Source organism: Vigna umbellata, chromosome 11 (genome assembly GCF_029865625.1).
Source record: "Vigna umbellata cultivar VRB3 chromosome 11, Vumbellata_1.0, whole genome shotgun sequence".
Lineage (NCBI taxonomy): Eukaryota > Viridiplantae > Streptophyta > Magnoliopsida > Fabales > Fabaceae > Vigna > Vigna umbellata.
The window spans coordinates 20179329-20196837 of record NC_142175.1 but is presented as its reverse complement, the minus strand read 5'-3'; the positions used below and the strand labels follow the sequence as shown (position 1 = coordinate 20196837).

The following is a 17509-nucleotide window of genomic DNA, read 5'->3' as shown; positions in this document are numbered from 1 at the left end:
AGGTTGTTGCATGCAAATAAATAATATATATAAGTTACTACTTAGTTGTGTTTAATAATTCTGTATGCATAGTTTTTATTTTATATAAACTACTTTCATTATGACATCTGAGTCAACCATTGTTGAACCTAAGCCGCAGGTAAAATCAGATTATTAGCCCCCCCGGTTTTCTAAACACGATACAAGTTGAAGGAATCTCTCCGTAAAATTGAAAAGCTAAAAATGCTGGGAACGTGTTACCTATTCCAACAGAAAACTTGGACCACCAAGCCATATAATAGCACAAACTAATCTTATAATTTTATAAAAACCAGATATCTTTTCCCTCACGAGGTATAAGATTTCTCTTATAGATTTTCAACATAAATCATTTATTAAAATAAAACAAATTCAAATGAAAGACAATTATTAATTACGACTTATGTGTGATAACCAGAAAATTTATCACCACAGCTAGAACTTCCCCCTACAGAATATACTGCTGCAAAACTAATTCTTTTTTTTTAAATGAATAAAACGTAAAAAATACAACAATGAGACTCATGGTAATACAAATCAATTCCGACCGGAGAAATTAGCTTCTAAAATACAGAAGTTAGGAAGGTGTGGCTAAGAGAAAATACTACTACGAACTTTTCATACACGGTCATGGTATATTATTGACACGTAATCCAAGGCAAAGGAGAACAGAGAAAATTATGAACAGAAAGATTTAAACAAAAAAATCGTACATCTGAAAATGCAGGTTGAACTTTACCAATATGATCCATCAACATGACTGTAGCAAAACAGGACCAACTGATAAAGTAAGCATGTCACTGAGAGCAACCTGGACGTCCTTGGACCCATGCTCACAGCTTATCAAGCTAGAAATAAGAGGGAAGAAATGAGACAGGTTCTTCTCAAAGGAAACATCTCCCAAACTACAAATAGCGTGCAGAGTAGCCACAACGAGAGGTGAACGAGAAGCCAATTCTCTACTCTTCCCGGAGCCCAAGGGAACATACCAATGTGGCACTCGACCATGAGAAGATTCAGATTTTAGTCCAAAACCTGCAACTTCAATATAAAACTCCAAAACCTCCTGACAAAGCCGAATGAGATGAGATTCGACCTCATGCGCTTCATAACTAGTAGGCTTGTCAAGGGCAAGGTTTTGTAAAAATGTAAGGCAGATCTGATACGATTCATTCTCAAGCCGTAAGAGTGGAGGGTCTTGCATTTGACTCATAGAGCCAAACTCTAGGAGCTTTGAACGTAATATGGCATTGTTGTTAATCTGATGCGCGTGTAACGCTATTTCGTGCAACGCATCAAATAGGACTATCATGGCTTTTGCTGAAAGGTGAGAACGATACATGTTATAGATCTCCGTCACCGCCTGCCAATTTCAAAAACGAGAGTTAACACCATTTTTCAACATTACATACATATATTTTGACTAGGACGCAATAGGAAAGGCACAGGCTCCCCATCAGGTGCATAAATTAGTAAGGATTTAATGTAACTTTTAATAACAATTCATCTTAACCAAGCAGTCCCAGACCTTCTGGATAGACTAAATACCACAGCAACAGCACTTGGGCTCCCCCGTTATATCTTTCTACTCGGCATTCTAATATATTTTGGGGGAACAGAATATAAAATTACCTGAATCAGTAAAAGCTGAACAGCAGCTCGACACTTTGCATCAGTTAAATGAGCATAAACACCACGATTTCTCAAGTGTGTTAAATTATCTGGGAAGCCAGATTCAGCAAAATCTCTATCATCAGCGATTGAAGCATCCTCGTCACTTCCAGTTAAGTCCTCGATTTCCAGAAACAAAAAGTTAGGAAGTGTTGCCTTTGCTGCTGCTTTTAATGAGAAAACTACTTCTAACCACTTTTCATCAGAAAATAGCTCCCCCGCATGAGTCATCAAGCGAACAAAAGCCGCAATACCAATGCCTGCAAGGCTTTGATGAGGACGATTTATAAAGTTAACCAGGAGCATCAGCACCTTTCTCAAAAGTGGATTGACAGTGTCGTAGAAGTTAACAAAAAGATCTACAACCAATTGGAGGGCTAATGTGCATGTCTCGTAAAGCCAGACATCTTGATCAAGCTCACCATGATCCGCCTCTTCTTCATTGACTGGTGAACTACTTCCTGAAGGATCAATACCATGTCGAACATAATCGAAAATTGGAAATAAGACAGACTCAAATACTCTTTCCCATAAAGTTAGCGAAAAGAGATGGCCATAGTTACGTAAGGTTTCAAACAGGACTTCCAAGGCACTCTTCCTAATCTCAGGTCTTGGGTCAAAGCTAAGCTCAGACAAACCTGCAGAAAATAAGCAACAAATAAGTATATATCTGTAATAGCTTAGCTTCTAAAGACATGAAGCAAGATGATAACAAAGGAAGCACTAATCATTTGACAATGATATGCAACATAAGTTTATTACTTTTTCCGTAATATTTATGCCTAGATAAACTTCATATAATGCCTTCACCTGCCAATAAAGGAAACCAAAAATAGAGATGATCATCCTTGTCAGCAGCCTCTCCATTATCACTTTTCCCCTCCTTTGCTGTTTGAAGTGAAGAAGGGGAAACCTTTCCAGAAAGTTCCTTATCCTTACTCCTTGATGATGAGCCAAGGTCCCCCGCTGCTAGTTTTGTTGCACAAAACCGGAGAAAAGCAATGGCATTTAGGCTAATCTCTTTATTGAATTTACTACTGGTAAACGCAATTAGACAGTTTACACAGTCAGTGAAGGTTGTAGTTTCAGTCTCAGTGATGTAAGGGAAGTAATCGCGAATAATCTTCTCAATAATTTCAAAAGCCAAGAGTACAATGTTTTTGTGGTCATCGTAAGCTGCTGTTGTGAATACCTGAAATCAGGTCTATGAGCAATAAGTACATTAGATAAAAAAATTCAACAAACATTTTGTTAACTGAAGCTCTCTATAGACAATAAGAGTTTATCAGCTATACCATGAACATGCTCTTCCATCCTGATTTGACATTGTTGACACGAGATAGAACCATTTGAGAGACACATCTGATGATTAACTCTCTAATTTCAACCGCACTACTCTTTCTCATAACAATGACAAAAGGCTTCATAAACTCATTTTGAAAATTATAATTAGCCAGCTCTTCCCGCTCCAGAAATTTCATTGACAACTGACGTAAGGAATCCATTGCAAAAATTGCAATTGAAAGGTTTGCAGAACAGCCAATAGTTACAAAGAAATCCGAGAGAACATGCCAGATGCTTGACCACACAAGCCTTATGCGGTTCATATTGTAGTGCCTGTTATATAATAATCATGTCAAATAGTATAAAAAACAGTATATAAACATCAATCAATCATGCAAAACAAAAAAATCATATGCTTCATGCTCTGCCTAAACATTTGTTTTCCAAATGAATCACACTTTCCCACCTTGATCTTTGGGCACACTTATAATGTCCTTCTTTTCAACAAAATTAAGCACTTTATCCCTTGGCTCACCATCTGAACCAAAACTGAGCGTCAAAACACATAGGTGACCTCTTGACATGCAACCTCGTGATATTTTATCAGAGTTCAACAGAAAATACAGTTCAATTCAACAATTTTCTCAGACTACAAAAATGTGAGCAAGAGAGTTGGGGATTTAATCAACCAAAAAGAGAAAAAAAGGTTGCCAATATGCTCAGTTTATAAACAATAAAATAAATATTGTCCAGCACTATTAACTGTGCTTCTCTTGTAGAAGACCCCAACCAATGAACCCCATGATCCATGAGAAGTTAACAGTTTAGATATAAGGCAAAGACGTAGCATGTTTGAAGTACTAGGTGACAAATACTTACGCAATCTCAACAATCTTTGTAAGGCTAAAAACACGTGGATCAGATGGAGATCTCAGTTCCTCCATGGAGACCTTGCACAGAGCCTTAACAAAATCTATTATGGCCTCACTGTTCAACTTCTGACTCCGAGTGAATATACGGCTCATTTCAGAGTTTCCAACTTGTTCCAACATATTTAAATTAGAAACTAGATTGTTCACCTGTTCTGAAGTGACTCCAGAACCATTACTACCAATTCCAGCACTATCATATGAACCCCGCATCAATGAAGCAGCTGCATACTGCATCCTCCCAAGTCCCTTCTTCTTCAAAACAGGAAGAATGGTTGACTTCGCTTGCTTTGTTTTTTCTGAATCATTCTGAGGAAATGCAAAGAATGTGGCATCTGGTGGAGCCCCCTCTCCAAGAAGATGTAAATGCTCAAACCGAGAAACACAAGTCAACATATGTTCCCAAGCTTCTTGTAAGTAATTTCCATCTTCATCAGCAATAACAACTATTGCCTAGTAACAAACAGATGGTAAGTTTAGTCATATAACGTAATCATTAAAACCTGAACATTGAGTTCAAGTACCATGAATACATTATCCATAACTTAAGAAAGATCCAATAAATAATGACTATAATATGCCTTTAGACATTGTTCCCAGAACCATTTTCAGCAAATACAACAAACCTCCACAAAAATATTATATTAATTTGGTAATTATCATATATGAAGAACAAGAGACTGAAGTCCAAATGCAGAGAGTGTAGCTTTGGACACGATAAAATCATGCACTAAAGAGAAAAATGTACATATGAACTTGAAATGATAAAAGATGATATGGCAATGTAATAATACACCAACAACGATCAATTTTGAAATGGGAGGCCACGAGTAGTATGAAGTAACATAACACAATGAGAATTGCTAATTGATAATCACTTCAGCTTTCATGTTGTTCATAAGTCAGGTAGAAGATAAGTTAAACTTTACCAACCTTAATTGCATATATATTTTTCTGCTTAATGTCAGCTGGTGAATGTAGTGAGGTAAACTTTGCTAACGACGTCACAAAAACATCTCTGTGAGTCTTCATCGACATTACAGAAGTAACATGAATAGCATGGCGGAAGCCTTCAAGACATAGAGATATTAAAACTTCATCGTCACTTTGATCAAGAGGAACACTAAAGGCGGCTAACATAGGTGCCCAGCACACCTCAATCATGAATCTCAGGATTACAACATCTGTGGCAGCATAATAAATTGATCTGCAAATTACAATTAAATGCATATCAACAAATAAAAAAAAAAAATCTACGAACTACTTTTGTTTAACCAGTCAACTTAAAAAATTAGCAAACAAGTGATCTAACCGTCATTAAAATATTAGAGAAAAAGAAAGAGTAAAAAAATTGGTGAAAATTTTAGCTAGATACACCTCACACTTCAAACAGACATGGATCATGTAAAAAACGGTTAAATATTGGATATGGCAGGATCCATAACAGCCTCTAGCCAACAGCAGATTCATCGTGTCAAAAACAGCAGGTTAAATGTTTTGCTCAACCTGAGAAGATTTGGAAAGCAAATTATCACTTCCAGAGAGAGGGAAAAATACAAACATACTCAGATCTGCTAGCTTTTTCTTTGAATTGTTCTTGCATATGACGGATAAGATCATCACTGGTCTCCAAATTCTCTTCACCACGTTTACGGATCACAATATTCAATATACTATCCAAGCCTAATAGTCGATTAGGGCTCACAACCTGTTTTTGTTGAGGAGCCTCATCATTTTCTTTCATTTTGATTTCATTTCTAGATATTCTGTCAAACAAGGACTTCAAGTATTCCTCAGGCAGATCTTTTCCATCATCAATGCCACGATTATTTCTTATGAAATCATCAGGAGACATCTGCATAACTCAACAACCAAAAAGAAATTAAACCATTTTGTATGTCGTCATTATTTGTATCATTTTACAGAACATAAGAACTGTGAGCATACCTTATTCTTCACCATGGGATTGTGAGCATCAGTATTAAGCATTATAACAGAATAGGCAAGGACATAAGCAGTGTCAGCACTAGAAAAGGCCTTTGGATTACATTTGCAGTAACGTTCAGCAAACTTTTCCATGATCCTATCAATTTTCTGTGCCTCACCAGGCAGTCTAAATCCTTGAAGAAAGACCCTGATTGCCTCGTCAAACTCCATATCTTGAAAGTTAAAGGAATCCACATAGGCATGCATTACCTTCAAGGCTAACTCTTCTCTTTCTCCCAGATAATCACCAATCATAGTCTTGTTCAACCCAGATGCTTCTTTAAGAAAAGCAGCTATATCCTTTGGTGAATCACCCACCTTGTTGGCATTGATGAGAAATTCAATTCCTTTCTCAGGCCTCCTATTGAAAAGTGATATACCTTCCTGCCATCCACTTGCATTAGCTTCATTGTAAAAGGCCATAGCAAAGATATACTCTGTTTATTGGTAAAAAAACTTGTTCATTTGTTTACCTGGAGTTCCAGTTTATAAGCCCGGCGTTGCTCAATATTTGAAACACCAGAAGCATCATTGGAGATTTCTGATTGAGTGTCAGATCCATCTGGAGGGTCTTCTCCATTCCCATTTACCATGGTAAGACCTCCAGTTTCAGGGCTGTCATCCAATGCTTCAACTTTCTTGGCTGAATGAGAATCAGGAATGCGCAATTGTTTGTTCATCCAGTCCCCCATTGATTTTAGAACTGCAATCAAGCCTTTCATGGCTTCAAGTTTTAGTGTTGCTTCCTGGGGTGGCAAAAGTGTGGTTGTTACACCAGGGGGCACACCTTGAGCAGTTTTAAGGAGTCCATTGACCATCCTAGGAGGAATATAACAACTAGATATAAATTATACAGTGTATATACTACGTGACAATGAAGACAACCGTAGCTACACCAGCATGACCGGTGAACAGTGTATGATAAACAATCCAACACAGAAATGCTATTAAACTAGATATCAATATTGTAAACGTGAAATTGCACATATTTTTAATGTAAAGCAAAATAACTATAAAAATAAATAAAATAATAAATAGCACACCTCTCAAATATGTTTGATGAATTGACATCACAGTCATAGTTAATAAATATGTCAACCAATATCTGTGAATCAACGCAGAGCTTTTCCAGAAATCGAAGCACTATCATCTTCTGCTGAAAATTAGGCTGAGAAACATTTTCTAGGACCCTGAGAACAATCATAGGGAAAAATACTCCAATTTCTGCTTTCAATCCAGCTCTAAATCTTGACACCAGACTGATAAAAATGGAGCATGACAGCTGAAATACAATTAAAAGAGTTGAAGCACTGTTCTTCAACAAGGATAAACATAAGTACTGTTTGATGGCACCTAAAAACCTGCTCAAAAACAATCAAAATTTAATTATCAGCACTATTTTTTGTCATTTAGTAAAATTAGAAAGAAAACAAAACATAGTTTCAAGTGGTGCATAGAGTAGGATCTATCTTAAATTCAAGAGTCCAACACAAAAAGATTATGTCAAAATACAGTGATAATCCATACTAAAATAGTATAATAGCAGAAGATGATGCCCGTGCAATTCATACACGGCAGGTGCATTAATATTAGTTTCTGATGAATCAGTTATGAAAACAGAAGGAGTGGGTATTCAAACGTATTTTGGCACAACGAAAAATGTTAGGCTAAATTAGGAAAAAGTATGGATGGTAAAATTTATGGCAATACAATTGTTTTTTTAACTTAACAGGCAGCTAGCTACAAATAGAGTTTGCAAAGTGATAGGTTTAGTGGCAAGGTCTATGTTAGAAGAAATAAAGGTAGCAGGTCGTTATAACCTCCTACAGTTGTGTTGTAAAACAAACTATTATATATAGTATATGTTAGGGTTTTGTAAGGGTTTTTTTGGAGTTTTGTGTAAAGGGAAAAGTCGGGAGAGACAAGTCCTCTTGAAAGACCTTGAGTGTTGTACGTGGTTGTTCTTGTTCTTACCACATTGGTAGAACAACTCTGTTCTGTTTTCTAATAAATCATCCAAGAATCTGTCTTGGAATTTTCTAGTAATTCTGGAAGCCTATCAATTGGTATTCAGAGCTTCTTTCTTGGTCCTGTGGATACAAGAATTCATGTAAGACCGTGAAAGACAGGAAAATCAGAGTCGTGAGCACTTCCAGCGTTTGGAAGACATGATTAGAGGGCTCACCATGGTGGTAGAAACAATATCTTGCAGTGCTAACAAGGGAGAAACTGTTTCAGTGATGCATTCCGGCAATGGGTCACGTTGGGAGGAAGAGAAAAGTACAACACTGTCTTCCTCAAAATGGAGAAAATTGGACATCCTTGGTTTTGCAGGAGAGGAGGCTTATGGTTGGACTAACATACTTAAAAGATATTTTCGATTGAAAGAAGTGAGTGAGGAGGAAAGAATGCATGTCGTCATAGTTGCTTTAGAAGGGAAAACCTTGAATTGGTTTCAATGGTGGGAAACCTGCAATCCAAATCCTACACGGGAGGCATTCAAGGTGCTGTTGTCCACAGGTTTCAACCAAAGATGCTTCAAAACCCCTTTGAAATTCTGATTGGCTTGCGACAAACAGGTTTAGTGGAAGATTATATCGAGCAATTTGAACAATATGCTGGGTTCTTAAAGGGGATTCAGCAGGATTATTTGATTGGCATCTTCTTGAATGGTTTGAAGGAGGATATCAAGGCTGAGGTTAAGTTGTATGAACCTAGAAATCTTGTTGAGTTAATAATGAAGGCTCAAATGGTGGAAGAAAAGGTCCAATAGCAACTCAATAAGGGGTGGAACAATAAACCCAACAAACAACAAACTTCGCTAGGATAGGCTCTAAGTCATGGCTTTGATACCATGTTAAGAAGTGAACTTTAAGCCTAACTCAACAACCCCACAAAACCAGCTTGTAAGGTGAGTTTTGCATTCACTTATATACTCTAAACTAACCTTATCACTAATTAATATGACACTTCCAACAAAGAGTTAAAAATAAACATCATCATGAAACTAGTATTATGCCTCCCAAACTTCGAAAAAAGAATTTGAGTTTGAGTATGGCATATTAGGAGTTGGAATTGGGACAATCTTAATGCAAGGTTTAAGGCCTGTGACATATTATAGCAAAGCCTTCAGCCCTAAAAATGTATCTACAAAAGCATACAAAAGGGAATAAATGGTTGTTGCTCTGGCAATTCAACATTTGAGGTTTCATTTGACAGGGAAGAAATTCAAGGTTTACTCCGACCAAAAGAGTCTTAAGCAATTGTTGCAATAGAGAACCACAACTAGAAGCCAACAAAATTGGGTGGCAAAGCTTCTAGGTTACAATTTTGGCATAACGTACATGCCATGCACGTTTGATTTAAGGTGGCAACACTTTGTCAAGAAGTATTGAGGAACCAGAATTAAAGAGTATGATATATACCCTTATTTGGTTTGATTGTCAAGAGTTGATGGAAAATCTTCAAGAAGATAATGAATGGAAGAAAGAGATAGAAGAGCTGCAACAAGGAAATCATGATAAGGCCTACACTAGGTTCACATATAAGCATGGATTGGCAAGATGATACACAAGAGAATATTGGTTGTTGCTTAGGAATCACATTGGATTCCACGGTGTATATAGAAGAGTTTCATGCCACTCCACAAGTAGGACACTCCCATTTTTATTGGAAAAGGTTGAAAAAAGATGTTCACAAATTTATCCAAGCCTGTGATACTTGTCATATGTTGATAGGATATTAGGTAATAGGATATAATGGGTTTAGGATAGAAGTCGAACAGGGGGAAGTGAGCCGAACGAGTTGTTGGGTAGTTAGAAGTGGGTTGCCTCTATAAGAAGGCAAGGAGGGTCTAGTAGAGAGGGGAGTTTTAGAGTATTCTTTTGTAAAGTCTAGACTTTGACCATAAGAGGGGGATTAGGCTCCCGTTAGTGCTATATGTGTACATTGTTTCAATAGCAATACAAAAACCCATTCTTTTTACAGTTTGAGTTCTTGTTTGTTTGTGTGAGTGCTTGTTCTTAGTTAGGTTTCATACCTAGAAACCTAACAATTGGTCCGACCTGCCGGATCCAATTTGGGGGAGAAGGGCGAAATGGATGGCAGAATCGACGGAAGATTAAACGTAGTGGAGGGTCAACTGGAAGCTATGGAGATCATTGTGGATGGAATGAAGGCTGAGACAGCAGCACTGCATCAAGATTCGGCAATGATACGTCAAGACTTGCAAGAAGTCATGAGAATCTTGGGAGGAAGGAACCGTGACTAGGAGGGACAATGGGACGGAAGTCAGGTGTCCGTGAACGTGAATAGGAGGGTGAGGCGAGAAGAAGATGATGGAGGAAGAGAAGTCGAACGTCCGGAGGGGCAATATAGTTGGAGGAAACGAGGGAGTTACCGCTCTTTGAGGGACTTGATCCTCTAAATTGGATCAACCGGGTGGCGGAGGACGAAAAGGTGCGCCTGACATACATTAGCATGGAGGGAAGCATTAGGTATTGGTTCCGGGCCTGGAAGGAGAAAGCCAAGAATCGTTATTGGGAAGGTCTGAAGGGAGCAATGGTGGTGCGATTTGGAGGAAGGAACAGGGGTACAATCTGTGAAAGGTTGGCGGCCAATAAGCAGTCGGGGACTGTGGAAGAATACATTCAAGATTTCGAAACTTTAGTGGGTCAGACAAAGGGAGTGGCGGAAGAGCAGCTAATGGGTACTTTGATAGGTTTCCGAACAAGAAACCCAACCAAGAACTCCCTCACAGTCTCTCACACCAAGAAAACAGAGAGATATCTGATGAATTGTGTATTATTAACAGAAAGAATAGAGTGTGTTTACAAGATGCAGAGGCATAACCCTCTTCACAGGTCTAAGGCCTGTCAACAAACAATGTACTCAAAAACTGCCTTCTAACTATCCAATCAATCTATTTATACAATTCCTCTGCCTTCTATCCTAATCCCCTTTCCCATTATATCCAAATACCCTATATCCTAACATTACACCTCGCTGCAGAACAACCTTGTCCTCAAGGTTGGAATCGGGAAGCTTAGTCTCATGGCTCCTCTTCCTCATCGGGTTACCATATGAAGGGAACCCACTGGCTATGTCCTCAGGAGGCTTGGGTTCTAGTTCAGCCTCGCTCTCTTTTTCCTCTTCTTCTTCGGCCAGTATCAACATTCTTAATCCCCTCTCTGGGCATCGATGGCTGGGGCTAAAAGGCCCGCCGCACCAGAAGCATCTTCCCTCCTCTCGCCTCTTTATGAACTTCGAGTACGGTAGGTCGTGAGTATACCTTTCCCTCCCGTCGTCGGTGGTTCTCGTTGTACCGCCTCCTTGAGTCGCCTCTTTCTTTACGGACCCCACGCTCTTAGCGATCCCCCGGTCCCTGTGTGTCGTGACTGGGTTCGCTTCTTGTTATTACTTTTGTCGCACCTCCCCAAAAGCTCTGATTCTTGGTCGACTGTCCGCCTCCGATCTTCGAATGGGAACACAGCTTACGTCACGCGCGACTCGCATGGCGGTCATTAGGTCCTGCGGATCATGGGGCCTCACTTGGTCGCTCACCACTTCCTGGAGTCCCGCCATGAAGTATCCCAGGAGCTGTTCTTCAAGGATCCTTGACGTCTGTCCCACCAACACCTCGAAATCCCGATCATACTCGCTCACCGGTCCCACCTGTTTAATGGCGGCCAACCTCTCATAGACGGACCCTCGTCCCCCTTCTTCGAACTTGATCACCAACGCCCTTTTCAACCCTTCCCAAGAATTGTTCTTGGTTTTTTCCCTTAAAAAACGAAACCAATATGCTGCATACCCCTCCATGCTGATGAAGGCCAATTGCAATTTCTCGTCTTCCGCCACCTTCTGCACTTCAAAGAACTTTTCCGCTCTACTAATCCAAATCAATGGGTCGCCTCCTTCAAACCCCGGTAATTCCACCCGTTTCCTCCAATTAGAAAGCCCTTCTTGATTCCCTTCTCCTCTTCTTTCTCTATCTCCGTTGGGTCCGCCACCGTTGTCATTCACCGACGACTCACTGCCACCTTGGTGGTGGCCGTTTGGGTCGCGATTGCGATCCCCTAGCATTTTCAGGATCGCTTGGATATCTTGACGCATTGCTTCGTAGTTCTGTCTTAAGGCTCCTGTTTCATGTCGCAGGTATGCCATGTCAGCCTTCGTCTCCGCCATTGCGATTTCCACCGCCTCCAACTGACCTTCTACCGCCACTACTGTTCCCTCCATCACGTGCGCTCGTCACTCCTCTATTTGGGATCCGGCGGGTCGGACCAATTGATAAGTTTCCGAACAAGAAACCCAACCAAGAACTCCCTCACAGTCTCTCACACCAAGAAAACAGAGAGATATCTGATGAATTGTGTATTATTAACAGAAAGAATATAGTGTGTTTACAAGATGTAGAGGCATAACCCTCTTCACAGGTCTAAGGCCTGTCAACAAACAATGTACTCAAAAACTGCCTTCTAACTATCCAATCAATCTATTTATACAATTCCTCTGCCTTCTATCCTAATCCCCTTTCCCATTATATCCAAATACCCTACCTATATCCTAACATACTTTCTCGCAAGACTGCAAGAGGGCATCCGCAATCAAGTTCGACCCCATGACCCACAAGAACTGAGGGAAGCTATGAGGATCGCAAGGGATATAGAGGAGGCCCATGGTGATGTAAAGGCTAGGAACTGGAGTATGACCAAGAATCAGGTGTCTTGGGGGCGAACGACAGGAGCGGTGACACGGTCTAAGCGCAGTCACAATAACCCGGATCGGGAGTCGCCTAGAGTGTAGGGTCTGTGCGAAAGGAGGGAAACATGGTGAGTGGGGTAGTGAAGGCGAGAAGTGATAATAACGGTGAGGACAACCTGATGAGAGTTGAAGAGAATAATAATAATAATAATAAAAGTAACAGTGAAGGTGTTGCAGAGCAAGTGATTAGTGGTATTGAAACAGTGAAGGTGGTGGATGTGGCCACCAAGGACCAAGGGAAGCAAAGGGGGCTTGCAGTTCTTGATACACCTATAGAGGGGAGAGAGCTGCTTCAAGCATTGAAAGACATCGAAGACCATTTTCTCAGGGCTAATGATTCTGGAAAAGAGGTGACCAGAATGTTGTAAGTTAATAGAATCCAGGAAGAATGGAAGACATTAGAGGAGGATTTGCCACCACCCAAGCCTCCAGACCTGAATTGGAGGGCAGTAGCCAGTGGGTTCCCTTCATATGATAACACGATGATGAAGAGGAACAAGGAGATCAAGTTTCACGGTTCCAACCTTGAGGAAAAGGTTATTCTGCAGAGGGGTGTAATGATAGGATATTAGGTAATAGGATATAATGGGTTTAGGATAGAAGCCAAACAGGGGGAAGTGAGCCGAATGGGTTGTTGGGTAGTTAGAAGTGGGTTGCCTCTATAAGAAGGCAAGGGGGGGTCTGGTAGAGACGAGACTTTTAGAGTATTCTTTTGTAAAGTCTAGACTTTGACCAGGGGGATTAGGCTCCCGTTAGTGCTATATGTGCACATTGTTTCAATAACAATACAAAAACCCATTCTTTTTATAGTTTGAGTTCTTGTTTGTGTGTGTGAGTGCTTGTTCTTAGTTAGGTTTCATACCCAGAAACCTAACATATGTAGATATACATAACTACTTCTCCTTGAGGATTATTGCAAAACGTTCAATTCCTGAGAGAATTTGGAGGATTTAGGCATACACTTCAATACATGACTAATGAGGGGATTCAAAGAAATATTAGTAGTTGTGGAATGTTTAACTAAATATAGCCATTTTGTGGCACTCAAACAACCCTATACTCCTAGAGCAATTCTTGAAGTTTTTGTAGAAGAGAAAGTGAGGCTCCATGGCATTCCTAATTCAATGGCAAGTTATAGAGATCCATTGTTCATTCAATTCATTTTGGAGGCAGTTTTCCAAGATGCAAGGGACCATGTTAAGGATGAGTACAACTTACCACTTCATACGGATGGGCAAACAAAGTGATTAATAGATGTCTTGAAACTTATTTATGGTGTTTCATTACAAACTAACCCAAGGAATGGGTTACATCGCTACCATGGCTCAAAATTTTGGTTCAACACTGCATTTCATGAGTCTACACACCTTTTTGAAGTTGTGTATGGCTGTCAACCTCCTACGATAGTGCAAGTTGTACAAAAGTTGTTAAAAGAGAACTCATGGACAGAGATGAACCTTTGAGGCAATTGAAGAAGCATATATTAATGGCACAAGATAGAATGAGGGTGCAAGCCAATAAACATCATACAAAGAGGAGTTTGAGGTTGGTGACATGGTTTTCCTTAAGCTCAAAAAGAACCATCAACATTCTATGAGAATAAAATAAGCCCCAAGCTAAGTGCAAGGGATTACGTCCCTTTTGAGATCCTAGAGAAGATTGGAGAAGTTGCCTATCATCACCACATGTTCCATGTTTCCTTACTCAGGTGACTATGAGGCAAAAGATGAATTACCTATAGGACTAGAAGATGAAAATATGGAAATCATTGAGCCTTGTTCAAATATTAGCTTCAAGAAGCATTATGAAGCAGGGAGAACAAGTTAACCAGTGGTTGTTCATTGAACATGAAAGGCAGTAGAAGAGGCCACAGAGGATGAGATTTCTTTAAGAAGTCAATTTCAAGGATTGAATGTTGAGGACAAGACAGTTTATTCAAGAGGAGACTATCCCAAAGAGTTAATGGGTCTTTGAACATGGTTGGTTCATTGAATATGGAAGGTAGTAGAGGAGGCCACAGAGGATGAGATTTCTTTAAGAAGTCAATTTCAAGGATTGAATGTTGAGGACAAGACAATTTATTCAAGAGGAGACTATCCCAAAGAGTTAATGGGTCTAGCGGGCCTCTAGCCCATGAATTGAGCCACAAGTCAAGACGGGGAAGGGTGTGAGTGGGAAAGAAAAGCAGGGATAGTGATGTGACATGACTAGGAAGAGTAGTTAGTAGAGGAGAGAGAGAGAGAAAGAGAGAGAATTTTCCGTTATTGGCATCAAGTGTGGGGAGTGGAGGGGGTATTATGCTTTCCTACTTGTTGGATAGAAAACCTTGTTGGTTTGCTCTAGAGGAGCCTAGTCTAGGCCGTAGGATTTTTCATCCTTCTGTATTTCTTTTTCTTGCAATCAAACAGAATCTCAGACTTATTATTATCTTTCATTTCCTTCTATTTCTTTTGCTTAATCTGTGGTGTGGATCTGTATTAGTATTCACTCCCATCAAGATTGAGAAACTCCAAGAGTGAATACCGGTGGGAATTCTTCTTCAATCCTATTAATATGGGAATGAAGCCAAAAATGGAACAATCATTTTCAACTAGGAAAAGGACCTTAATCATTGTAGTTTGCATTGCATTCCAGATAATAAGTGCTAAAGGAGGGAAAGATGTTGAAGGATCAAGATATCAACAACAAAGATTACACTGTCCATGCAAGTATCGATGAAGTATCCAAACCTATGAATCACAAATACTTTTATGATGAGAATGATTTATAATTTTTTTATTTTGGCAATGTCCAAGAAATATGATTGGTTATTTGGGTTAAAATCTTTATATACATACAAGTGTATCTTGCTCTACCTTCTTAAAATCTATTCTGGGCGAGTTTAAGTACAGTTATAATCTGCCATGTCAAAATTCTAAAGACTTTAATGATGACAATGATTTATAATTTTTTTTTTTATTTTGGCAATGTCCAAGAAATATGATTGGTTATTTCGGTTAAAAGCTTTATCGACATACAAGTGTATCTTGCTCTACCTTCTTAAAATCTATTCTGGGCGAGTTTAAGTTCATTTATAATCTGCCATGTCAAAATTCTAAAAGACTTTCATCCCATAAAGCACTTTGTTCTAATATTGGTGTCATCATATTTCTAAATCCTTAACTTTATAACGTACAAGCAAGAAAGTAATTGTTATGACTTAAAGTTCACTCCCAGACAGAACATCAAGACAATGCAATGAAGTCTACCCCTTCGCTACTATGTTCAACACAGAAAATTCTCCGTCCTGCATCTAGCAGCAAAAATAAAATAATACACAATACCTGAAAATGAATTTCAGTAAAACGAAATACCTGTCACTAGTCCTGAACACAGCCCCAGCATTCTCCAGCAAAATCTTCAGCAACTCCAGAGCCACGATCTTCCCCTTCATCAACTGCGGGTCTCCTACCGCCTCCTTTGGAGGCGTCTTCATGGACAACTTACAAAGCGCCCTAAACACCAAAAAAGCATCTCTCCTCAACTTATTCCCAATCTGAACCTCTAAATCATCGTCCCTCTCCACCACTTCCCCATCCACAAGCTCCCCCTTCCGTCCCTCTAACGCCGTCTTATACATACTAATCTCCCAATACTTAGCATCCAACATGTCTTTATCAGTAGAATCCAACAAGTCAGTAGGGTTCGTAGTCTCCACCGTGGTGGTCTCGAACGCACCGTCGTGCCCACCTAGCAAATTAACCTTCCCACTTGGCGCCGTAGGGTTCAAAACGCCGTCAATGTCCTGCATTATCTTCGTTATAAAGCCCTGCACAAACTGCGTCATTGAATTGTCTTCATCGGATTTCTCTGCAGGCTCCATCAATTCCGCCACTACGATCGGTTGAATCGGCACAGTCGAGGAATCCGCCTCCATGCGACGGAACACGATCACCAGCATTTGGATCAACGACGCCTTCGCGGTCGTTTGATTCACCACATTGTTGCTCACGAGATATATATCGTAGCAGGTTCGCACAATGAGAAGCAAGGAATCACCGTGGATGCGGAGCGAAATTGACGTCACGGCGGAGAGCAAGGTCTTGAGGACCAGTAACTCCATCGCATCGTCGCCGAAATCGTGACATTTGCAGACCGATTCAATGAGCTTGGACAGGAGCTTCGCCTCCGGCGCCGCAGCACCGGAGGCCGGCTCCGCCTCGCCGCGGATGAAGCCATGCGCAATGAGCTTCTGGATGGCGTCCACGGCGGGATCGGCGATCTTGAGGACTCCGGAGCCGGCAGCATTGATGAGAGGCATGAGGATTGACTCGGACTCTGCCAAGGAGAACTCCAACGGACCTCCGTCATGGAGCGGACCAGGAACGTCCGGTTCATTGTCGGAGGGAGATCCCGGCGTCGGAAAATGCTGGTGCTGGAGGCCGAGCCTCTCAATGACGGATTTGCACTCATGAGTGAGTTTGGCATGCTTCCGCCACGACGCGTTCTTGATTATCTTCTCAAGCGCGGGTACCACGACCAGCCTCAGACGGGAATAGGCTTCCGAAGAAGCCATTCCCGAGCTCGGAGCGAGTTGCGACTCGGCTACGTCGCGGAGGTTGAGATCTTTGACGGGAATCCAATGCGGACGCGTCTACACTACGATGTCGGAGCCATGAGCTGCGAACTCGGCTGAATCTTGAAGGTGAAAAAGAAATAGTCAGTGAACAATGTTGAACGATCTGAATTTCAGAGAACAAAACGTTACTTGATGTTTGAGCTTCTGAGATCGTTTTTGGGTATGCGAGGTTCCTCACTCTCAGCATGAATTGACAAAAGAACCCTTCGTTAGTTATGACGTTACGGGATTATTGGAC

General features: G+C 40.5%; 1 protein-coding gene and 1 pseudogene across 1 annotated transcript; one reads left to right on the top strand and one right to left on the bottom strand.

The window, feature by feature from the left end:
* Nucleotides 1-476: 476 nt before the first annotated feature.
* On the bottom strand, nucleotides 477-17509 carry LOC124848739 (brefeldin A-inhibited guanine nucleotide-exchange protein 2-like). The gene is made up of 11 exons (XM_047326509.2): nucleotides 16007-17509; nucleotides 6932-7249; nucleotides 6362-6707; nucleotides 5850-6272; nucleotides 5468-5757; nucleotides 4836-5109; nucleotides 3853-4355; nucleotides 2985-3306; nucleotides 2500-2881; nucleotides 1651-2327; nucleotides 477-1381 (listed from the first exon to the last, which is right to left on the bottom strand). Exons 1-11 carry the CDS (start codon nucleotides 17206-17208, stop codon nucleotides 770-772), a joined length of 5349 nt encoding a protein of 1782 aa, XP_047182465.2. The 5' UTR covers nucleotides 17209-17509; the 3' UTR covers nucleotides 477-769.
* LOC148191122 (uncharacterized) lies at nucleotides 9985-10796 on the top strand (annotated as a pseudogene).